The sequence below is a fragment of the Urocampus carinirostris genome, chromosome 4, assembly GCF_059441175.1.
Source record: "Urocampus carinirostris isolate Australia breed hairy pipefish chromosome 4, RoL_Ucar_1.0, whole genome shotgun sequence".
In the NCBI taxonomy this organism is placed as follows: Eukaryota; Metazoa; Chordata; class Actinopteri; order Syngnathiformes; family Syngnathidae; genus Urocampus; species Urocampus carinirostris.
This window is the reverse complement of record NC_142352.1, coordinates 38,993,876-39,020,071: the sequence shown is the minus strand read 5'-3', so window position 1 is coordinate 39,020,071 and position 26,196 is coordinate 38,993,876. Positions and strand designations below refer to the sequence as shown.

Sequence of the window (26,196 nt, the reverse complement as noted above, 5' to 3'; positions counted from 1 at the left end):
TGGAAATAAGTGACACAACGATCCAGTTGCGGAAAGAAATAATTGCAAACTAAAATGGTACATAATAAAATGGTGTACTAGTGCCATTGAAAGGCTGCTTGAAGGTACAGTGAATGGTTTAAATATATTACTTATATTTTTAGCTTTTTTACCAGTATATTATTCCTTGTCACCTACATAAATTAATACATATCACTCAGGAACACAATATAATAATGTTTAGAATTTATTTTAGTGTGTGGCTATTTAAAGCAGGGTGACTTATATACAATGTAGACTTATGTGACTAAGGTACTTGAATTTGTTTTGGTTTTGTTGGTCGTTTTTCTTTTGAAAAAGAGGTGAAGACACCATCTCTGCTTTAACCTACAAATTCCTTTTTATAGAAGTGGCATTTTTTCTCTATATTTGCCACAGCTTGTCATGAGGGTGAATTGATGAGTCCTGAAGTGGAAAACCACTGTCTAAGAAGCACTTCAACCTAGAGTCGCACTCCTAAATGCAACTAGGATTTTTTGGGGGGAAATTCCCAAAATTCTCTATCCGTTCCGAAATACTGTCCTGAATATTCGGCAGCGCTGCAGTTTGTTAGTACCGTAATTGTCATATGAGTTATAACCTTGTTTGTGCTTGTGCTCATAGCGCAACGTGAAGCGGGCCGGTAGCCGCGGCTGCATGACGAGGAAGAGCCGATTCGGGTCCAGGGAACGAGACTGGTTGAAAAGCGACATCCAGCGGGGTTGTGTGTGTCTGTATGGGGGCAATGCGGACCCCCAGTTGGCTGCTTCCGGACCACAGCCTTCTGCTAATCCTCAGCCCGACCTGCAGCTAGTACTTTGCTCCACCAGCACCACAGTGGAGGAAATGTGCACCCAGAGGGATGGACCAGACCTATTTGTTCAACTGCACGGTGATCTGCTCAGGTAAATAATAACGTTTTTCCTGTCAGACGTTGCAAATTTGACGGATGTACTCAAATTGCCTCTTTCTGCCTGCCGGTAAAATCTGGTCCGTTTATAATTGATAACAGAAATCTTGGAGATTTAAAGTCAGAGTTTTATTGAATCTGGATTACAGTTATATTTCTTCTGCAATTCAAATGTCACGGTCCATTTGGTCCATTTTACATGCTTTCCTAATGCTTTTCCTAAGAAGCTGCTTTTTAAGTTAGAAAAAAATAAGAAACGATAGTATGTATGTACAGCATTTATTTGTTCTTTGCGAATAATGGGGACCAGAACCACCCTCGGCAGTAGCTCAGGTGGTAAAGCGCTTGTCCTGGGATCAAAAGGTCGCATGTTTGATTCCCGGCTCCTCCGTGTTATATGTCGAAGTGTCCTTGGGCATGACACTGAATCCCTAATGCCCCCGATAAGCAGGTAGTTGCCTTGCATGGCTGACGCTGCTATCGGGGTGTGAGTGTGTGTCAATGGGTAAAGGTGAAGCACGTTGTAAAGCGCATTGGGAGGTCTTCATTGACTCGAAAAGCGCATTCATTTACATTTGAAAATCTACAAAGTAGTGTTGCACCTTTTATTGTTGGTCTATTACCTTACATCTCTGAATAAAACACACGAAAAGAGACAAAAGACATTAAAATTGCTCATAAGGAGATGGCTTCAGTTCTCAGCCTGATTCTCATCCGACCAGAACCAGAGAGAGAGAGAGAGAGAGAGAGAGAGAGAGAGAGAGAGAGAGAGAGAGAGAGAAACCCAATGCGTATTTGAAATTACTTGATTTTTTTTTTGAGGCGAACCTCGATTAAAAATCTTGCCGACTGGTAGACAGCGAGAGAGAGAGAGAAACAGAGAAGGAGAGAACGATTCATTGTTTGTCAGCAAACAAAGGAGAGATGTAGAAGAACACAGAGCAGGTGTCCATTCACATTACAGCATGAAAGACACTATACGTAATTAGAATTGGCCAAGGTCGGACATCTCTGAAGAGAGTAACCCTCTCGCAAGCGTAAAAAAGGTTTTGTCCACCACTTTCATCCGAGAGGTAAGATCATAAGCACAAGCCTAAGCTCGATCCGACTAGATCCGAATTTCAGGCCGGTTGTGCCTAAAATATATATATATATATTTTTTAATCATCTAACAATCATTGTTTAACTTAGACTTTGTTACACCAAAAGCCAAGGTTCTGCCAAAAGCTTGGAATAATTATGGATAAGTTTGTGTCCAATTCCAAACCCGAAGGTGGCATACCTGATTGTGACATTACATCCCGCTCAAGTGCCAGTTGGCAGACAAACCAGGAAAAAAAAGACAAAGACAAAAATGGTGGAAGCTGCATGTAAAACAGACCTTCACTGTATAACACGGAATGGCTGAACAGGGCCAGAAGCAGATGAGGACTCCCATCGCCACTTGGACTTGGATGGTCGAGGGTCATTTTACGGCCAAAGTGAACTTCACCTTGCAGCCAGGACAGAAATCGTCTCGCCGCCAGGATAGGGACCAGAAGCGAGCGAGGGACCTTCTCCTTACCACCGGAACTGGAAACAGATGCGGCCAAGGAACCATCTCCTTACCGCCGGAACCGGAAACAGAAGTGGCCAAGGGACCTTTTCCCCGGCGCTGGGACAGGTAACAGAAGCAGCCGTAGGACCTTCTCCATTCCTCCGGAACAGAAAATATAAATGGCCTGAGGGACTTTCTTTTTGCTGCTGGGACAGAGACGGGCATGGGAGACAGTCCTTTGATACCAAAAAAGGAACAGAGTAGATAGCCACTTCCTGCTGGGTCCTTTGGTGGTCAGGTCATTGTTTGTTCTCAAGAAAGGATGGTATTTATTGACTAAAACCATGAAAAAGAAATGTCTCAAAACAATGTTCAAGGTGTTCAAACCAGAAACAAAAACCAAACCAAATCCTTTTGGTCTTTGGCAATGAACATGGTAGTCAAAGCTGCAGAAGTGGAATGCAGAGGGCCAATATCCAGATCAGGTGTTCGCCAGCCTCCCATAAGAGCATATATGGATGACCTTACCATCACCACAACATCTGTCCCTGGGAGTTGATGGGTCCTGCAGGGTTTGCAGAGACTCATAACATGGGCGAGGATAAGCTTCAAGCCCTCAAAGTCAAGATCCATGGTTCTGAAGAGGGGGAAGGTGATGGATAAGTTTAGGTTTTCCATCTCTAAAACTGAGATCCCAAACATTTCGCAACACCCAGTTAAGAGCCTGGGGAAACTCTTTGATTCAACTCTGAAAGACTCTGCTGCCATCCAAGAGTCTGTTAAACAACTGGCAATGTGGCTCACCAAGGTGGACACGTCCGGCCTGCCTGGTAGATTTAAAGCCTGGATCTACCAGCACTCTATTCTTCCCAGGGTCTTGTGGCCTCTCTTGGTCTATGCAATACCGGTGTCAACTGTGGAGATCCTCGAAAGGAAGATCAGTAGCTTTCTCCGGAAGTGGCTGGGACTTCTCCGCAGCCTTACCAGCGCTGCTTTGTACGGGACAAGCAATACCGTCCCGCTACCCTTCAGCAGGCTCACTGAGGAGTTCAAGGTGGCACGTACTAGAGAGGCTCTTCAGTACAGGGATTCCAAGGACAGCAAGGTGTCATCAGGTGGGGTTGAAGTGAGAACCGGAAGGAAGTGAAGAGCTCAGAAGGAAGTGGAGGTGGCAGAGTCAACTACTGGTTGTGGTCCTGGCATTGGGGAGAGCAGGTCTGGGCTTCTTTACAAAGACCAAATGAGTCAAGCCCAAGGGAAGGAGAGACACCATCTTCTCCAGGAAGAGGTCCGAGCAGGTGTGGAGGAAGAGCAGGTGAGCAGGTCAGTCGGACTCTGGAAGCAGGGAGCATGGTCAAGGTGGGAGAACACATTACAGTGCAGAGTGACCTGGTCAAGCATCATGCAAGCAGACTTTCACCGTGTCCGGTTCCTTGTGCAGGCAGTTTTTGATGTCCTACCAAGCCCAGCAAACCTTCATGTGTGAGGAAAGAGAGAAACACGCCCTTGCCCCCTTTGCTCTGGAAGAGGCTCCTTGGAACACCTCCTCAGCAGCTGCCCAAAGGCCCTGGCTGATGGTCGCTATCGCTGGCGCCATGACCAGGTTCTGAAAGCAGTTGCTGAGTGCATTGCCCTAGCAGTCAACAGGGGCAAACACCATCAAGCCACAAGCAAGGCAGTCATCAAGGCAGGAGAGAAACCCAGGGCTTGTGCACAGACAAAATCAGGACTCCTCCACATTGCCTCTGATTGGCAGTTGCAGGTCGACCTTGGGAAACAACTAAGGTTCCCCCAGTATATATCAGCAACATCGCTCCGACCAGACATGATAATCACCTCTGAGACTTCAAAACACCTGATCATGCTGGAACTCACAGTCCCGTGGGAAGAGCGCATTGAGGAAGCCAATGAAAAGAAACACGCAAAGTACCAGGAGCTGGTGGAGGAGTGCAGAGTTTTCTTTGAGCCAATAGAGGTCGGCTGCAGGGGTTTTGCTGGACGATCCTACTGCAAAGCCTTAGGACGGTTGGGTGTGACAGGGGCAGCCAAGAAGGATTCCCAGGCTTCACCATTACTTCCTCCAAAGGGAGAGAGAGTGGGCACTAGGGTTGATTTTGGGTTCAGAGCTTCAGGGGTCGCTGTTTTTCATTTCACTTAAAGTGATTTTGGATTATTCAACACTATACAGGAGTGTCCTTTCCCATTTATGAACATCACATTACACTTCAAACTAATCCACTGGTTAGCGCTATCAACCATATACAAAAAAATAAGGAGGAGGTTTTGTGTATTTCGTTATAGTTAATGTGGGTAACAGACTCCCACCTGAACATGGTGTTTTTTTACATATAAAACTGTGAATGTCCATTCTTGTGCTGGGAACATGACTACACACATGGCCTATACATACACAACAATTAAGCTAGACGGATCTTTGTTGCATCCGATTCAATGTAGCTAAAACGAGGACTAATATTTGTTGACGATAACAAAGTCATGGTATTGGTAGTTCTTCAACGTAACCACTGGATAACATACTCTTATCGTAATACACTGGAGCCTTCACAGACTCCACCGCTGTGGCGCAAGTGACACTAGCCAGCCAAATAAGAGCGGGGAGGGGGGGCGAAAGCGGTGCTAGGAATAAAATGGACTGAACTATTTCAAGGCAGTGGAGTATTTCTGACGCTGCGTTGTTCCCTTTTATTTGTTTTAGAGTTCATTTTTGGGGGTGCTTGGGTTGAACTTGTGGGTGCTTGAGCACCCCAAAAACTGGCTGGTTACGCCCATGGTGGGCCCAGTAGGACAGGTGTCCTATTAAATTAACCTGACTAATACATAGAGGTCAGGAACCTCATCCATCTTTACTTTATAAGAATGGGCTGCAAGAGCAAGGCCACGAGTAACTTTTGAGGGATATCAATTGTTCCAAAAAATCTTACTCTTCAGTTGGATATAGTGTGCATGTCTTTTCAGATAGAGCCTACGTTACCAAATGCAACTTTGTCTCTTGTATAAAGAACAAAAATACAATCAGTGAATAGATACACAATGTATAATATTAAATATAAAAATGAAGCCATTGTGACAAAGACAAAGAAGAATAGTGATGGTTGAAAAATTTTATATGCGGTGAAGATAATGGACGGATGGATGATTCAGATATTTTTAACGCAAGCAAAGAAGGCATTGCAGGCTCTGACGACCTACCACTTATAATAACCCACCAAAATCATCCTTGCATGTTTTTGTGCTGTTGTTGTCATCCAATTGGAGCATGTATGTGCTGTGCGACAGGCGGATGGAGCCCACCGAGCGTCCCCTCCAGATGCTTTACGACTACCTGGCCATGATTGGCTATGCCGACCCGGTGCGAGTGCAGCAAGAGGCTGCCAATTCAGACCTGAGTTGCTTGATTCGCTTCTACAGCAGTGAGTACCGATCATCGTCATCATCATCCATCTTCATTGTCTGCTCGAAATAGAGGTCCACTTTTTTATTCTATGAAAGCGCACAGGGTCAGCCAAATAACGGATGGGTGGAGTCACACCGTTGCTGCGAGCTTTGGGAAAGCATACGGGAATTTTTCTTCCAATGGATCACAAAATAGTGTGACTGATTTAGTTTTCAATGACTTAGCTTTTTTCCTCTAATTAGGCTGCTGTATTACTGTGGATTTTTTTATAGTGAAGGCGGAGCTTAGCCTGGCAGGCTGGATTTTAGGGTTGGGCTGTACTGGGAATTGTTGTATCAGACCGATCCAAGTAAGTACATGGTGGTATTGATCGATACAAATCCAACATCGATTCTTTCTGCCTAGAATTGTCATGATCATCAGATAACTGCCCTTTAGTTTATGTTTAAGATATACACATGACAGAGATTTTGAGCACTACAAATATTTCATATTTTTTTAAACAACTTTAATTCAAATTTTAACAATAGAATCATTTTTGAGAAACATTTTAATTACAATTGCTTCAGAACAAAAGCCAAGACAATCAAATTAAAAAGCTTCGTTGTAACAAAAATCGTTGGGGTTGTCCATCGATTCGATGATGACCATCTTCTTTTATTTGTGAGTCTGCTGATGTTTGAACAGTCCGATCCTGGATTGTGGTTGGAGACTCAGGTAAAAGAGGATACCTGCGCAATGATGGCTTTTAAAGTGGCGTAAGGGGTGCGCTTTCCCCAACGCCACTATCTTGATTGTAAAGAAGATTCCAGTGGCAAGGGAGACCCTAGACGACCGGCATCTTTCTACAACTGCAGGCGGCTAACGGGATCCAGGTCTGTAGGAAACCGCCTCAAAGCGTGCCGCCACCAGCTTTTGGGATCACTCTTAGTCTGGACTCTACCCTTTGACCTGTTCGGCTTGGGTAACCCTACCAGGAGTACGAGACTCCCGCCGACATAGCTCTAGGGGTCATGGAGACGCGCAAAGTGCCCCACCACGATAAGGTGTTGATCCGTCGGGACACTAACAAAAATACGAATATAACAATGTCAACAATACCTTCCAATGTACACAATTTTGAAAATAAGGTCAAAAAGTGCAAATACTGTAAACAATACAATCTAAAAAAATTTAACAGTGTTTAAATCTAGCATTGAAACACACTTATATTCTAGAGAGTTTTTCCTTGCCCTCATGTAGCCCTCATGTAGGTTTTTAAATCAGGGGTGTAATAATAGTCAAGAGTCAGTAATAGTCTGTAGTCTCTTTCTGAGACCTTTTGTGATTTAGGGCCATACAAACATGACTGGACTCAGAAAATGAAATACCACCACTAAAACAAGCCAAGAGAGTCAAACCCCCCAAATCTGCATTGTGACAAACAAACATTTTTGGCTCTGTCGCCGCAGTGACAACGGATTTACATGTTTTTGTTCATGAACAGTAAGATGTTTACATTTTGGTTGCTCTGTGTAGGGTGAGCTCTTTTCATGTGTTTACATAATTTGTCACAATAGTCGACCACTTAACAACACAATTGACACCTGGCATTTTCCTTTTCTGTTGGAATCAAAAGTCCACACCGCGTTATGCTTCCCGTTTGCCTCTGTCATATTTCGCTTCTGATAAGGGTGCATGCGTAGATTTGGCCCTCTTTTCTGCAGGCAAAATGCAACAGCAGGCCAGGTATGTAGAGGTGCTAAGTGTGCCTGTCAATCACAAATTTAAAGAGTGGCCGAGGGGTGAGAGAGAGGACTAAACTGACTTCATAGAGGATTGGGGCTTTGAGGAAATGTGTGGAGGGGTGAAATATGGATCCCAGGACAACAGTATTGATCCATGCTATACCACCACCAATTCTATTGTTTGGGGTTGGGGTGTGTGCCTAATCAGAATCCCTGGTCTCACTATCGCCCTCTGCCATGAAGCAACAGAATTGCTTGCATCTGCAGACACTTAACACAGTAATAGGTTAAATAGTGTAAATATAGACAAAAAACATTAAGGGATAGGTAATCATCCATTATGAAAAAAAGTCTATGCAACGAGAAAAAAATGACTGGGTAGCTTGACTCTCTGTTACTTCCTAATACAATCACCAATTCAATTCTTTAAGGCTGAGGTGTACATTAAATCAGAATCCTTGGTCTTGTTATCGCCCTCTGTATTGAGGCAAGGGAACTGTGTGATTCACTCTGCGTCTGCAGACGCTCAGCAAAGTAATACCTTGCAAACAAATTGTATAATTAATATCTATAATATCATGTAAATATTTGGTTCTTTTGACAAACAAAACCCCAAATTGTCAAGTTGAACAGGAAAGAAACTTTTAACACTGAATAGATATAACATGTAATAGAGTTTTCGTTTTATATTTCTATAATGACAGGTCAGTACTCTCCATGGTAAAGACAAACCTATTTACAACATTACAATAATGATAAAACTCACATGTGCAGTCCCTTCTCTAAGTTTCTTCATTTTCCTCATGTTGAGGTTTTTGACTTTTTCCTTGCCCTCAGGTAGGTTTTAGATCAGGGATGGTGTAATAATAAGCTATGTTTTGCAATAATCTGTGGTCTGTGCAGCCCTTTGAGACTCTTTGTTATTAAGGGCTATACAAATAAACATGACTTGACTTGACTTGACTTAGACCTAATAAAAGTAAACACAGAGGGTTTACCACTAGATGCAATACATTCATCAGTCCATAAAATAGGCAGTCCAGACTTGACTAAGCCACTTACACCTTAAAATGTGGTGTGTTTGGAAAAACATGTCAACAATTCCTCCATTTTCTGTCTGATTTCGTTGTTCACCCACTTAAATTAAAGATTACATTCTGCACTTCAATTCTGGTCAAGATATTTCATTTCAATTCCAATGTGGTTGCATGTAGAGCCCAACTAATGAAAATTGCGTGTCTGTCCAAATATTGTCGAGCCTAACAGTAAATGCAAAAGTTTTTTTGAACCATTCACTTCCTCCGATCATGCTCATTTTTTTTGATGAAGAACATCACATTGAGCCTCCCCCGGGTGCCCCTGCTGAGATCCTTCGATGAGATAAAAACAAACTGTAATGATGGCCTAATGCTGACTTCATCTATAACTGGCGAGAGAAAACAAAGGCAGGGGACCTGCAGGGTTGTGGTTGTATGGGTCAACCCCGTCCACGCAGCTGAAAGGGGCTGGGACACAGGTTTCTGTCGTTTTTGGCGCCCGGCCGTTCGGGCTGCGTTCCCACTCGGCCCGTGTGGTCGGTCGGGACCCACTGATGACTCATGTGGGAGATGTGAGATCGCGGCACACAACGTTATTGATTTGGCTTCCAATCAAAGTGTCTTTGTTTATTAAAAGTTGCGCTCTGGCTATATTTCAGACACCCAAGAGCGTCCATATTTTTTCTCTTATTACTCTGACCTACTTGTGCATGGATGGGTTGATAGATCAGGCCTTGTTGTTTCATTGTTCTATTTCCAAGCTTATTATTATAGTCCAACAATACATGCAATGGCTAAAAATGTGCAACAGAGTTTTAAATATATTGCATCCTAGCTTTGAACTGAACAGTTTAGTTGTTTAGGTCAATGTTGACAAACTGATATTAAACGAGAATGTTAAACATATTATTTAGAGACTCCGATTCTTACCTTAAAAGGGGGTCAGCAACAAGCATTTCAGGAGCCTTATGTGGGTCTTTGGTGCCCCTCGTGGCTTCCCTGCACTTTTACAAAAAATGTTTGATAATGGAAAATTATACGGTTTATTTAGGAGGACAAACATGACACAAACATTCTTAACCTTTTCCAATGAATAAAGATATTTGCACTACATATATACAGTTTGTATTGCCCTCCGTAAAAGGCTTTTATAAGGCTTTTCAATTTTTGCTGCTCCAAATATATGTTTCGATTGATTTTTGGTTGAATATGGCTATTCCAACATTTTTGGTTGCTTACCCCTGACCTAAACTATTGTAGGGAATTTAGGTGGTCACTAAATTATTTTAACAAATAATCAATCGACCAATGAAAGGTGAGTTTATTCTCAACTTGTCTCCCCTTTTAGGAGCACAACATATGTTTTTTTTTAGATAATTTTACAAGGTGGGTGGATGAAACCTTTTATTGAATCTGAAGGATTGGCTACACAACAATTCAGAAAGAATTATTTTCACTATTTTTGAGAGTTCCCAAGGAAACCCCTGAATGTCCTTTGTTTGTTACAGACTGTAGACAGGATCGGACCACTCCTCACCCAGGTGAAAATACACAATTCATTTCAATCACTTTAAATAATTGAATTTAAGCATATTACTCAATGCAAATGTTCTGACATTTCTAAACATTGCAAACAGGTAATATTTAAAGTTTTTCACATGGGTGGACACAAATAGGTGTATTCCTTTTGAGTCCAGCTGGAGAAAGGGGAAAGAGAAAGGAAAGGTGGAGGGGGTAACAGGGGCAGTTCATGTCTGTGTGAACCATCCCCACATCCACATCCAAAATTTAAAAAAACGAAATATAATAATAATACATATAATGTGTAATGCATGTATTGGAATAGCACATTCAGAGCAGAAAACAAAGAAATAAAGCATACATGTACAAGTCACGGGTACTATTTAAACAAAATTTAAACAAAAACTAGGTAAACAAAATTCTTATCAGTAGACAATCTGGTGACATTTGTTGGTGTTACTGTTTTACTTATTTTAAATGATATTTTGGTTTACAGTTTAACGCTAAAAAGGTCAATTTACTCTCTATCAAAGAACCATTCTTGCTTGATAGCGGTAGCTTTTGGAAGTTAGCTTGCTTTGGGGACCAACTGGCGACAACAATCTAAAGCTAGTAGGGTTACATGATTTGTGGACATGGATGTAAGAAGTAGTTATGCTGGAAATAAAATTAAGTTCCGTTACCATCTACTTTGACTATATCTACAAATAAACTTTATCAAACAAAAGGCAGATGTAAATTTCCAGATTTTATTTAATTGCGATTTGTAGTGAATAAATGAGTGCAAGTTAGAGAAAAATGGAAAGTGTAGAATCCCTATAATTTCCTGCCAGCTCCAAAGAAATGTAGTGGAGCTTTTCTTTGACTTCAATTTTTTTTGCCCTTTTGGTTGAAAAATATCGACTTTCTTCCATAAAAAGACATGTGGAAAGAGAAACAGTCTGAATATTTGTCGTCATTTGACAATATTGAAAGATGTATTTCTGTTAAAAATGAGATTTCAGTGTATTTCATGCGTGCAATTCTAGCATTATTTGGTGTATTAGTACGATTTAATTTTATTGGGATTGTTCTGGCTACTGACATGGTATCCATTGAACAAATTGGTTTGCAAAGAATAACTAAGCAAATCAAATCAAATAAAACTCTTGCAGATGATTTTGCAGATGTACTTCTTATTTTCTTATTTAACAAAAAAATGTAAAAAGTTATAATGTTGTAAAATATATATATATATTTTACTATTTTGCTCATTTGAGGTACTATTTTTGCTATTTTTTTTCTACAAAATCAATATAAGAATTAAGTAAAACTAGAACAACTTGTTAAAAATGTACAATTGCAATAACATTTTCAAAAAATCAATAACTTTTATTACATCACACACGTTAACAACTTAACACTGTTCATTCGGGCAACATGATAAATTAAGCTTTAAAAAACAACAATAACATGAAACTGGTGCTTTGATTTAATTTTTAAACATTTTTAATGGATTGTGTGCCTCGAGATTTTTAAATGAAAAAATGTTTGCTTTGCTCTTTTTTGGTATGCGGCGTGGACAGATATATGGGGATCGACTATTGTTTTTTGTCTGTTTTTTGCTACTTTTTCCCTTTTTATATTTTATTTTTGTTTGTGTTTGTCTTGCTGTTGGTCACCCCTCTCGAGGGATAGATATATAGATAGATAGAGAGAGAGAGAGAGAGAGAGAGAGAGAGAGAGAGAGAGAGAGAGAGAGAGAGAGAGAGAGAGAGAGAGAGAGAGAGAGAGAGAGAGAGAGAGAGAGATTGATTTTAATCTTAAAAAGACATTTTGACAGGTGAACAATGTAGGGGCAAATAGAAGATATTTTTGCAAATACATTTTTGCCGCAAGTCATTGTTATAAGCGTGAAGAGATGAACCGCAATCTAAACTGCAAAGCCAAAAGCGTGAACAACGAAGCAGCAGTTCTCCTGTTATGTCAACAACAAGTTTAATGTTGTTGTAGCCCTCCGCCCTGTTGTGTTTAATGCATCCACTTCACTTGGTAATAATAATAGGACAGAGCATTTTAACCTTGCCCGAGCCTCGCCACACACCATGCTAAGTAACATGTGGATGAGGCTCCCGCCGAGCGGAGGCCGCCCTAGTCTCTGTCGCGTCATTTTCCTCACTCTTCCCCCGCGGTTGGGTGGGTGCTTCACGCAGGGGGACAATTAGTCCGCTGGGCTCTCATCTGACACGGCAAATGCTTTTAAAAACAACTGTTGCAACATCTCCTGATGTTGTACCTGCATTAACCGTCAGTGGAATCAACGTTATTTGCCGTCATGGAGCAGGATGAGGAGGTTTCCTAGCTCGGCTAGCTGGACAGTGATTTGGACAAAACGCTCATTTCTATAGCAACTCCTAACACCACAGACCTTGGGGAATCATACTTGTTTTATAGAAATTGGCTCTTCATGGTTTGAACACATTGTGTCAGGCAACTAATGTTTTTCAGATGTGTTGAAAGGATCACATCTATCCTACGGCTAAGAGTATGTAGCTGTACCCCTGAGCTTTACATTCCAATTCAGCCGAAGGATATCTTTTTATCTTGGAATTTTAAATGTAATTCTGTCTACTACATTTATAAACAACAAATTGACATGGACAGGTACGTCTCCTCCCACTAAAGGGCGACAACTTTATGTGGCGATTGGACACACTTCTGCCCTTTTCCAAACCCAGTTAGCGCCCTCTAGTAGAACAAAGCGTACCAGACTCTAACATAACCTCCCCCTGAAGGGCCAGATACCAGACAACAACAAGAAAAAGATTTACGGAGACTTCGGCAATGGGAACGGGACTGCTGGAGGTCCTTGCCCCTCGCCGCCGAGACATGAACCTAAAGCAGCAGGGGGGCTTTTTCCCCTCTCTCTTGACAGTAACCAGAAGCTATAGAGTGGCTTTCTCTTCGCCGCCGAGACAGCAACCAGAGGCAGCCGAGGGGCTTTTTCTTCACTGCAGACAGGAACCAGAAGCAGCCTAGGGTTTTTCTCCTTGTTGCAGAGACAGAAAGCAGGAGCGCCCAAGGGGTCTCTCCTCGCCGGAGAGAGAGGGACTAAGAGCGGCCTAGGGGCTTTCAGTTCACTGCAAAGACAGGAAACAGGAGCAGCCGAGGGGCTTTCTCCTTGCCACCGAAATAGAGATCAGAAGCTGCCGTCAGGACAATGATGGAAATTTCTCCATGGGTTTCTTTGGTGGTCATGTCATTCTGTTTTTATCATGTAAGGTTTTGCTATGCCTCTTTCCACCAGAGGCCACAAACCAGGTTTGGAACTTGGCACAGGTGTGTCCATTAATCACACAGGGTTTGCGCCCCCTGGCGGAAGGTACCTGACCCTAACACAAATGCAACAAATATAATACGTGATGTAGTGGATAATCTTTCTCGTTGACACTTTTATTATTATGATCTCAACAAACAAAAATATACTTAAAAAAAAAAAAAATTGAAATGGGTGTGAATGAGGCCAGCACGGTGGCGCAGTGGTTAGCACGTGTGCGGCACAGATCTGAAGTCATGAGATCAAACCTCTTGTGAGGAGTTGGCATGTTCTCCCCAACCTTGCGTGGGTTTCCTCTGGGCACTACGGTTTTCTCCCAATATTGATAAAAGAGCTAGTAAAATAAGATGCTTTAAATAACGGTTAATATTAGCTAAATTCCTTGCTAATGGGGTCAGGGTAAATTGCAAAAAAGTTACTTGACTTATTTGGTATGTGGTTCTAGTTAGACCTGAAAGAAGCTTTTTGCATTCATGAAAGATAGCAGAAATATTTGTAATCCTCGGGCCATGAAAGATCATGATTTTGATGGGTTTTACCTAATCTATCTAAATCTTATCTAAATCTGTTGAATCCAACCACTCTCTATATCTATCTATCTATCTATCTATCTATCTATCTATCTATCTATCTATCTATCTATCTATCTATCTATCTATCTATCTATCTATCTATCTATCTATCTATCTATCTATCTATCTATCTATCTATCTATCTATCTATCTATCTATCTATCTATCTATCTATCTATCTATCTATCTATCTATCTATCTATCTATCTATCTATCTATCTATCTATCTATCTATCTATCTATCTATCTATCTATCTATCTATCTATCTATCTATCTATTTATCTACTTTATAAATCCTGATATGATTGTGTGTGTGTGTGCGTTCGTGCAAGAGCGACTTGGTCTGAAAGGGCTTAACCGATTTTTGTGAAAAGTTGTACAGCGATTGTCTTTAGTTAGGTTTCATATCAAGGCATCTCCAATAAATACCAACAAAATTAATAATCATATGCTTTTGTAGGGTCTGCTTTTATAGGGGTCTCTGACGGCCAAATTGGGTACTGCAGCCCCGACCATTCCAAGCAGCTGAATGCAATCTTCTATTGGCCAATGTTGCAGTGAATTAAAACATATCAATGGTTATATTTTGTCCTTTAAAAAAAAAAAAAAGAACATTAACATCAATTTAAAGCTACATTTAACACGTCTCTAGAAACAAGTGTCTGCTAAGAATATTATTGTAAGGCTCAAAATAATTTTTGTTGTTATCTGATGACTATCGGTTCGATAGTTATTGTTCATCCCTATTTTCAAAATCGTCCTCACTATAATGAGAGTCCAGCACTTTGGTAGAATAACTGATTCTCAGTCTTGTTTTTATTGTCTTACCACCGACTAATTTAAATGTGGTTCTAGTTAGACCTGAAAGAAGCTTTTTGCATTCATGAAAGATAGCAGAAATATTTGTAATCTGTCATTTACAGGAACATAAAAACGATAAAAAAGTTGTGTTTAATGAAAGTAAAAGAAGAAAACTGTCTGTAAAAAGGAGCATGTGGTCATGGCTCATTGTAGTGGATTTGTATGATAAATTCTGTAAAAGGCTAAAGTATACATGGGTAATTATACTGTAGTTGATGGTCATTTTTGCAACACGGCCTTCTATGAATTTTAAGCGTCTGAGACAGTGAGAGAAGATGGCCTGGGCAATGCTTCCTCTCTCTCAGATGAGTTGAGCGCACTCTGGAGAGTTGTTCCTCTGTATTTGTGTTGAAAGAGAGAAAGGCTGAACAGTTGCTGTGGCGAGACCTAATGCTGATTGTTCATGCACTCTCCACTGAGTCTTGCAAATAAAGGGAGATGAATGTGGCTGGTGAGTTCTTGGTGTCACGATTGATACTGTTATAATGCGAATACAGTGGTGCTGCTTTACTGTTTGTGGTCAAATATCTGTCACTTAATGGTGTTGGAACATCTGTTATTATTGTATAATTGGTGGCAGACTCATTTTTGTTTAAGAGACACATCGAAAAAAACCACTATCCGTAAAAAATAAAAACATGTATTGAATAATAAAAAAAGGAGAAACATATGCTGCAAAAGTTGTCACAGACCAGAAACGGACACAGGACTCAAAAGCGCTCGTTTTCTCAGTTTTTATTTGAAAAAAGAGGGAGAGTAAGGCTTGCTTGCACAATCCAATGGCTGACGGACAACAGGAGCGAGCGGGGCAGAAGTGACACTTCCGTGTCGGACGAGGAGGAACAGAGACAGGCGGGAATAGCAAGTTGTTGGCCGGGACTAGAGACCAAAGGCGATATCGAGTTTGTAATCAAGGTCGGTAACAGGAGGCAGGCAGAACGGAGCATAATCAGGTCCAGAAACAGGTCAGTAACAAAGATCAGGCAGGAAAAGGTTTAGCAAAAACAGGGTTGGACGAGAAGGCTGACTGAGCAGAAGGCAACAGTTCTCAACGATCTGACAGCTTCCAAGAGGAAGCCGGGGGTTTAAAAAGGGAGTGTCCACCAATCAGCTGTCTGGGCTGTTGGCGCCAATTACGCCGCCACAGCTGCGTTCAATCGGCAATCATGACAAAAGTGATAATTATATTACAATAATATACATTTTATTCAGAGGCGCCTTCCAGGACACCAAAGGTTGCTGTACCAAGAGTATAGAATTGTGATAACCAGCTTATGACGGAAAGGCTAGTCTGAAGAGGTGTGTTTTGAGTTTGGAAGATGGATAGGGTGTCAGAGATACAAAGGTCAGGTGCTAATGAGTACCGGTACTTAAAAATTTTAAAAGGTACTAAATAGTTCGAAAAAAGTACACAAACTGTGACAAAAGTGTGAAAAAGTAATGAAAAATATTGAAATGTCTAATGATCAAAAGTGCCGTAAAACTGAAATGTGAAAAAGTGAAAAATGTACCAAAAGGTATTAAAAGTTCTAAAAGTATTAAAAGTACTGTAAAGTACTGCTATCAGTATTGTCAAAAGCAACTGCACGTCAAAGCTGAAGTCTGGCCCGTGTATGGAGAGCAGGATGATGCTTTACACCGAAAAACAACGGTGACCAGATGATGAAGGTGCTGTCCCTGAGTCAGATATGGATGCGTTTCCTGCCACTGGTGATCATGAAAAACAGTTCTGTTTTGTTTTGCGGAGCAAACCGATACCGCAAAAAAAGAAAAACGCCTGGAGAGGCATGGGCAACACCTCGCTGTGCTTGCTCAAGACACACTACAAGAAGTGGTCCCCCAACAACTAAGGTAGTTAAAGGAACTGTGAACCATGAAAGTACTAAAAAAAATACAATTTTAAAATGTAAAAAATGTACAGAAAAGTATGAAAAAGTACAGTAAAAGTATGAACAAAAAAACAAAAAGTAGCGTTTAGTACTGAAAAGCCTGGTAATTGCAGGGGGAAACACCTTTGCAACATTTTCTTGACATACGCGCCTCATTTTTTTTCTGGTTGCATGTCAACGCCTGCATTGACCAGCCGGCAGAGATGGGAAGCTGCGTCGTTGCTGTTATGGCCTTTTCGACCAGTTTACAGGCTTGAGGCGTCGTTGCTGTCATGCACTTTCCGGACAAATTTCAACATATTACCTATTGTTCTCTTATTGATGTCAACTATGTTTGTGTACTGGTAGCCAATGCTAAATCGATTGCACCCTGGTCATCCTGGAAGGGGGATTACCACTTGTGAGGCCCCTTCTCAAGGTTTCTTTTTTCCTCACGCTGAGGTTTTGAGTTTTTCCTTGCCCGCATGTTGGTTTAAGATCAGGCGAAGGTGTAATTGTAATCCTGTGCAGTCCTGTGAGACATTTTTGTGATTAAGGGCTATATAAATAAATGTGACTTGACTTGACTTGACTTGACTCTTAACGTTGTCTAGTGGGCCGGATTTAATCAGTTAACGGGCCTGATCAGGCCGGTGTGCCAGGTGTTTAAGACCCCCGGTGTAAGGGAATATTGCTCAACCCTTGTTGTAATCTAAAATGTCACATTTTTAATCAAAGCCATTTTTGATAAGGTTACACATTAATAAAAAACGAAACCTCCCGACAAGTAACGTTTTTCATTGAATACTGTATCCAGTCAAGGTAGTACTTCATAATCAAAAAGAACTGTTGTTTTTCTCCAAAATAACTCATAGTTATCAAATGAAGTTCTATTTTGAAGGCAGGGGCATAGTTTTGACGTGCCTGGCAGACAGTTTTGTTGTCATAAGCTGTTTTGCTCAGTCATAATCACTTTTGCTGGCCAAGGCATGAAGAATGGCTTTCCTTACTGTTGGACGTCCTTGAGGCAGGAAAGTGAAGGTGGATGGAAAAAAGGAACGTTTGCCAGTCAATCTTCTGAGTGGGAGGCACAGCACATGATGGTGAAGGAATATTATGGGAAGCCCTTTATTGGGAGTCTTGCATCTAAATGATAGGGGGCAGATCGATCCAACTATCGATATTATCGACACTAACCAAGTACTTGGATCGGATCGATGCTATTGTCCTGGGATCGACAATTCCCCCTCTACTAATTGCCTTAAACTGGTGCTTCTTAGCACCTTTCCCTACCTGCCCTGCTGCTGCATCTTGCTTACCAGGTAGTAGAGAGGGCCAAATCTCAAGTGCACCCTTATCAGACACTAAATATGACTGAGGCAAACTGGAAGTGCTTCGCGGAGTCGACTCTTTTTTTCAGCAACAGAAAAGGACAATGCCATGTGTCATTTGTGTGTAAGAGTGGTCTGCTCCTGTGGCAAATTTACATAAGCACGTGAAAAAGGTTCACCCTACAGAGAGCAACAGACTGCAAACAAAAATGTAAACATGTTACGGTTCCTGAACAAAAACCTGTAAATCCGTTGTCACAATGGCAACAGAGCTAAAAGGGCTTGTTTGTATCCTTGCTGATTTTTTGAGGCTTGACTCGCTTGACCTTTACTTTGTAACAGTTGTTGTAGTAATAGTATTTTATTTTTTATACTGTTAAAGTTTTTAGATAATATTGTTTACAGTACTTGACTTGATCTTCAAAATATTGTGCAATAATGTAGTTGACATGTTGATGTTGTTATGTTTGTTTTTTTGTTACTGTTTTATTTGACTCTCTTGACTTTTGCTCTGAAACAGTTCTAATAGAAATATTTCCCTTTTTTTAATATTGTACAGTTTGAATAGTTGGTACCTAAAATCTTTATACTGCATTTATCATTAATATAAACTATCTCAATCGGGAGGGTTACATTTTTCAATCATCATAACATTTCCAAGCAAAACGTTTCTTATCAAATTGGTATCGATCGATACTACATGAAGGTCCATGGACTACCAGTCAGGTTTCTGTCACAACCAGTTAAATAATTTCAATATGTATTTGTTATCAGGAGTAACATGAATATGCATAGTATACAACTAACCTTAATTAATAGAAAACTGTTGTTCCAGATGGTTTTAAACAAGTCACTTTCAGGACAATACTAGTAACACCAAAATACCTCAAGTATTAGTGTATTAGTATGCCCAGTGGTGACTTCAAGGCCTTCTCTGTTGGCCCAAAAATATCTGAATCGTGTGATGCAAAATGAAAGTTAGTGATGTTGTGTGTTATGCTCCGAAGAGTAGAAGTAGCCAAATATGCCATAAGCCCAAGAAACAGACCCAGAACAGGACGTCTCAGGACAGGATTTATTGAAATACCAAGTATATGTGTGGCTGGGGAAAACAGAGTTCGAAGGAAGTCTACCGGGATCTGACAAAGTGGGTGGTGAACGTTGGGCTAGTATGGGGCCGGAGACACTGGTCTTCAGCAAGAAAGGAGTCGAGTAGCAAGAGGAGAGGCAAGGGGTAAGCAGGACATTCATGGAAAAATTAGGAGATAACATCCAGAATACAAATTTGACGGGTCAAACATGGACTAACCACAAATAGTCAACATTCAAGCACTGGTTGCTTGTCTCCAGTCAAGTCAAGTCAAGTCACATTTATTCATATAGCCCTTAATCACAAAAATGTCTCAAAGGACTGCACCGGATTACAATTACACCATTACCTGATCTTAAACCAACATGCGGGCAAGGAAAAACTCAAAACCTCAGCGTGAGGAAAAAAGAAACCTTGAGAAGGGGCCTCACAAGTGGTAATCCCCCTTCCAGGATGACCAGAGTGCAATCGATTTAGCATTGGCTACCAGTACACAAACATAGTAAACATCAATAAAAGAGAATCCTAGGTTACATGTTGAAATTTGTCTGGAAAATGCATGACAGCAACGCCGCCCCCAGCCTGTAAACTAGCCAAGAAGGTCCATAACAGCAACGACGCAGCTTCCCATCTCTCCCAGCTGGTCAATGCAGGCGTTGACATGGTTCAGGTCAGACGCTGGTCCTCTCAAATCGTCCTTCTCCGTCGTAAAACCACCAGATTCAGATTCAGATTCAGATTCAGATCTACTTTATTGTCATTCTAGTACACGTGTATACAGAACGAAATGTCGATGCATCTGACCCCCACAGTTTCCTTGAATGTACAGATATAAATAATGTTGTAATTGTATTTTGGCTACGTATAGTATTTTACCATAGTGCCGATAGTGCAAGAAGAGTAGCTAACCAGATGTGCAAAATGGGCAGTCAGGTTAACAAGTCAGTAACACAGTAACAGTAACACTGTAACAATAACGCTGTAATTACAATAGTGCAGAGAGCAATGTGCAAGGAGTGGCAAGCTATAAAAAAAACTGCCAGTAGTGCAAAAGTCAGATTAGCAGCCGTTTAGATTTAAGTTAACTATATGTTAGATTGACCATTTAACAGTCTAATGGCCAGGGGGACTAGACTATTGCGGAGCCTGGTGGTCCTGCACCGCACACTGCAGTACCTCTTCCCAGAGGCTAGCAGAGTGAACAGTCCATGATGGGGGTGAGAGGGGTCCCCGGTAATGTTTTTAGCATGGGATAGGCAGTCGGAAAAAGACAGGACAATACAAAATATGAGGTGGGCATCAATCATACACTTTTGAATAGAAGTGTGTCTTAAGTCTAGATTTAAAAACTTTCACTGAGGTTGCAGATCTTATCTCCGTAGGCAGAAAACTTTTAATGCAAGACATCGAGAGAACAGAAAGCAACACATTACAGTAATCAAGCCGAGAAGTAATAAACGCATGAATTAAAACCTCTGCTCTGAATCTTTGCAATATTACGGAGGTGGTAAAAAGCTATTCTAGTAATATTTTTCACGTGTGACTGAAACGACAGATTAGGATAAAAAATATTAGCTAGATTTTTGACCGAGTCGCTATGGGTGATATTACATTTGCCTAGGTTCAGGGCAGTGTTTGAAAACAACTCATGACAATGAGCTGGACCAATAATTAACATTTAATCTTTTTCTGGGTTAAGGCGCAAAAAATTAAGTGACATCCATCTTCGAATCTCAGTAAGCCAAGCCTCCAGATTTCTACAACTTAACTGTCCAGTTGTTTCCAGTGGCACAACAGTTGAGTGTCATCTGCATAGCAATGTAAACTAATATTATACTTGCAGATAATGTCACCAAGCCGAAGCATATAAATACTAAAAAGAAGGGGGCCAAGTACATAGCCCTGTGGAACGCCACAGGGGACATTAGAGTGTTTAGAGCTTTTGAATGCTGCAGTTGTGATTGGAGGCAGTTGATTGTATGCTCCCCACCTGCGCTGGCTGAGGTGGAAGGCTGGCCGAGCAGTGAGTTGGAGGAACAGGGACACCTGTATTGGTAGGTGCGTGGCACAACAATCCCGCGATGCTGACTGTACATATATGTCACTCCAGAGCTTCGAACATGATCCTTTCCAGGAAGATATGGTATAAAGAATAGAGAGATAATGCAGCATTGTGTCAGACCGACGGGTGTTTGAAACCACGCTCCAATGGTACCATTGATCAGTACCACACTGTGGGCTTTGGGATACAGTTGTTCAATGGTCTGAACTAGTTTTATGCCCATAAAGCGGATGGCCATACTCGGCCAACCGTCTACTTGAAATCCACAAAAATATAATAGAGATTTCTCTGGTGCTGAAACATCTTGCATAGGAAACGCAGATTAAAAATATGTTCTGTGGTTCTCCTTCCCTCCCTAAAACTTGTAAAACTGTTCTTCAGCTTTTGGTTTCAGTCTGTTCGGTAGGACCTTCAGCATTACTTTTCATTATCTGTGGGACATGTTCATAATGTAAACACTCTCCGAAGCTGTATTTTCTTTCCCGTTTGTGCTTTTAGCTTATGAAATTTTACCACAGAATATAAAGGCGAGGCTTCCTGTGCACAACGGAGATGATTGTGCTTGTTACTGCACAAACGTTTTCAGTGTGTATTTCTCTTTTTTTTCTGTCTTTGCTTAGAGCGCCCTGTGAATGCGGACCAGCAGGAGCGCACTTTGTTGAAAGGCGTGTTCAGCGTCCGGAAGGGGAAAACACAGCTGCACAAGTGGGCCGAGCGGCAGGTCATTCTCTGTGGGACATGTCTCATCGTTGCATCTGTCAAAGATAGCTTGACTGGCAAGATGCACATTCTACCCCTGGTTGGGGGGAAGGTAAGAGCTCAGAGTTTACTCAAGTTCTGGCAGAATGTGCATACTACAGTAACCTTGTTTTTTGCGGGGTTGCGTTCCAAAAAAAGTCCCGCGATAATCAAAACCCACAAAGTAGAAACATTCTTTTATTTATAAGACATTAGCAACATAATAAATAACAAAATAACAAATATAGATCTTCAAATAAAAACACAGAACACAGAATAGCAGTTGTATGAATAGCCTTTGTTGTCATTATACAATAGTACACCAAAGTAGGAGGGATTTCTTTTCAGTGTAAAAAAGCGATGTCAAGAATGTCCGGCTAACTGCACGCTAGCATCGGGCATCCTCGGATTGAGCCAGGTCAAGTCAAGTCATGTGTATTTGTAAAGCCCTTAATCACAAAAAGTCTCAAAGGGCTGCACAGACTACCATTACACCATCCCTAGATCTGAAACCTACACAAGGGCAATGAAAAACTCAAAACCTTAGCATAAGGAAAATGAAGAAACCTTGAGGCACATGAGGTAATTCCACTTACAGGATGACCAGGCTGCACTGGATATTGCAAGAGCAACAACAGGCAATACACAAATGTCATCCACATGAAATATAGGTAATAACACATTTTCCAGTTCACAGCTTCTTGTCAAAATCTTGACCGATGCAGCAGGTTTTAGATGATGCCATACATCAGGTCTCTGTGATGTCACGAATGTAACAGCTTCCTACGAGTTTTCGCTCCAGATCATCGATTTGGTGGATAATCGATCTGGCGTTGGTAAGATACAGGCTCAGCAGGCGTGGCTAGTTACATGGACGCAAGTAGGCCAGACCTGTGGGCCCAATATTACTCTCTCCCAATGTCTCTTCTCGGATGCGAAAACAATCCAAGGAACATTTGTTGGTGATCAGCATTACTTTGAACTCTTATGACTTTCTTAAATTGAAGAATATATTTTCAATGTATTGAGCAACTAACCTACTAGCTGTCAACGTGCTTCGCCGTTTGTTTTGGGTGAACCCATTGATTGTTCTTTGACTGACAACATACAGACACACACAGACACACACACACACGCACACATACACATATACACACACATACACACACACAGCCCCCAGGGACTTACCCCCACAATAGCATTTGCTGTGTGTTGTCTGCTGCTGAACGCAACACACAATAGGTTGGTATCAATGACAATAAAGACAATTCACCCAAGACAAAAGGACAAACTTTTGAGTTTTTTAATTTATTTTTCTTTAAAGAAAATAACCCTATTTTCAAAATATCATACACAATTAAAGAGAAATTTGTGAAAACAATTCTCCTACCACGAAAAACTATTCATCCATCTATTATCTGCACCGCTTATCCTCAGTAGGGTCGCGTAGGTGCTGGAGCCCATCCCAACTATCTTCGGGCAGTGGGCAGGGGACACCTGAACTGGTTGCCAGCCAGTTGCAGGGGACACAGGGACAGACAATCTGCTCGCTCATTCACACCTAGGGACAATTTGGACAAGCCAATCAACCTGACATCCATGTTTTTGGAAACCGGAGTGCCCAGAGGAAACCCACGCAAGCACGGGGAGAACATGCAAACTCCACACAGGAGGTTCGATCTCAAGACCTCAGGACTGTGCCGCACACGCCCTAACCACCGCGCCGCCGTGCTACCCACCACGAAAAATGATTTGTAAAATTATCTTGTAAAATTGAAAACAAAGAAAGTGGATTCGAATCTAAAAAAAGGATTTTCAAATTCAAGTCAAGTCATGTTTATTTAGATAAAATGCTTGTATTCAAAAGAGTTTAGGAACAAAAAAACATGTTTTTATTTTTTAAACTGTTTTGTATTCCAATTTCAAAATTTGGGTTGCAAGTTTTGAAGTTTCTTTTTAACTACCTCTGTTTTTTTCACGCTCTGCTTCCTACGCATGCACTCAGGGTTAATGTGGCGCTCTAAAAACCTTGATCTTTGCCAGTGGACCTTCAGTGCATCACAGTCAAAGTGTCTGATGTTTTCTCTGGGTGTTTATTTATGCTCAGGTGGAGGAAGTGAAGAGGAGGCAACACTGTCTGGTGTTCAGTTCTGCAGGATCTCAGGCCCAGACTTACTTTGTCAACTTCGACACGCTGGTTGATTATCAGAGATGGCATCGGCAGGCAACAAAAGTAATACTAAAACAATTCTTGTGTATTATCTTCACTTGACAGCAATCTCAAAAGGCCTACACCTGTGATGGGTATTAGCTGGTAGACATTGATGTATTAAGTAAGGGGTGGGTGGTACCGGGAATTTCAATATCAATTCGATATGCAAGTAAATTCATGGTATTATTGATCCATACCGATCCGATACCGATACTTTTGCTTTGCTTAGAAATGTCATGATCATTGAATAGCTTAACCTTTTCCTTTGAGTTAGTTGTATATTTTCGATCAACTTGAATAATAATAACAATAAAAAATGAATAAAAACTTTTTTTTAAAATTAAATTACTACATTTCAAACCTTAACAGTACAGAAAATGTAAAAAAAAAAAACATTTCTATTAATCCTGTTTTTAGAATGAAAACCAAGGGTCCAATATAACAAAAATTAAAATATAGCAGTGTCAACATGTCAACTATACCTTCCATTGCACAATATTTCTAAGATAAAGTCAAATGTTGTTAACAATGCAATCTAAAAACCTTTAACATGATAAAAAAATGAAATACGAAGCAAAGAGAGTCAAGGCCGAAAACATATGCAAGGAAACAAACAAGCCCTTTTTGTTCAGGAACAGTAACAAGTTTACTTTTTCATTTGCAGTCAGTTGCTCTATGTAGGGTGAACTTTTTTCATGTGTTATTGTTAACTTGCCCCAGGAATGGACCACTTTACTACACAAATGACACTTGGCATTCTCCTTTTCTTTTGTCAAAAACAAAAAAATCGACACTCCGCTGTGTTTCCTGCCTTTGTCATATTCAGCTTCTGATAAGGGTGCACCCAAAGATTTGTCTCTTTCTTATGCTTGGCATGCAAGATACAGCAGCAGGCCAGGTAGGGAAAGGGGGTAAAGAGGTGACTGTCAGTTTTACAAACAGGCACAAATTTAGAGAGTGGCCAAGAGCGTTGGGTGCAAGAGAAGGGCTGCATTATTTACATATAAAAGCGTTGCTTTGAGGAAACTGGTAGAGGGGTTAAGTATCGATACCAGGAGAATAGTATCGATCCGATCCAAGTACTTGCATAGTATGGACAATATTAACATTTGGATTGATACACCCACTCCTAATATTGAACACAAAATGTGACTAGTATATGCCCCAAAAAACACACCGGTGTTGGAAATCCCATGGGTTGACTTCCAGTGTAAAAAAGATGCCCAAAACGTACAAACTTAATGTATTAAACGCGATTATATCGATTGAAATATAATACTTATTAAAATAGAATTGCAAAATTGACCAACAAAGATCTCTTAACCTTGTTGTATCAATACAAGCTTGTGTGTTGTGTAGAGTTTCTGTAATTGTCATCGAAGAGGTCTGAATCTGTGAAACTAGCCATTAAATGATGAATTATGCAGCATGCTGAGCCAGCAAATTGTTGGCAAACTTGAATAAATAGCCTCCCGACCATTCCCCAGAGTGAAAATCTGCGGTTGTCTATGCCCAAGCATAACTAGTGGCTTTGTGGTGTAGCTTTCATTGAAGCTGCTGTGTATTGTGTAGCCTGTCTCGTCTATCACTCCACTTGAATTATTCAGAGTTGCAACGTTTTCTTTCTCATTCTCCTCAGTCCAACTCATCGCTTCACTCTCACATCACCTAATTATTCTCATTTATCTTAAAAGCAATTGCTCTTCAAGAGAGCGCCGATGCGTTTGTGCGGGAGATGAGCAGTTTTGTCATTTCTCAAATCAAGTTATGTGATGTCATGCTCCTGTGAGCAGCCGGCCCATTTTATGGCCCACTGCGCAGCGTGCAGCCTCGCCATTATCGTAGGACGTTGTCCTCACGCTCGTGCAAGGCAGCCTCTAAAGACACGCTAGTCTCAGGGTTTGCATGTGTGCTTGGAATCCTTAAGAATGCTTGAATTGTGTTGTTGTGTATTTAGGGGTTGAAATTTATGGCCCACTG

At 41.1% G+C, this 26,196-nt stretch overlaps 1 protein-coding gene across 2 annotated transcripts in view; it reads left to right on the top strand.

Moving 5' to 3' along the window:
• phlpp2 (PH domain and leucine rich repeat protein phosphatase 2) overlaps positions 1 to 26,196 on the top strand; it is a 70,413-nt gene that overhangs the window by 6,002 nt on the left and 38,215 nt on the right. For both annotated transcript variants that reach the window (XM_088334479.1, XM_088334478.1), the window contains exons 2-5: positions 643 to 923; positions 5,763 to 5,896; positions 21,887 to 22,077; positions 24,112 to 24,237. In XM_088334479.1, the coding sequence (XP_088190605.1) occupies positions 643 to 923; positions 5,763 to 5,896; positions 21,887 to 22,077; positions 24,112 to 24,237 (732 nt within the window). The remainder of the gene's footprint in view (positions 1 to 642; positions 924 to 5,762; positions 5,897 to 21,886; positions 22,078 to 24,111; positions 24,238 to 26,196) is intronic.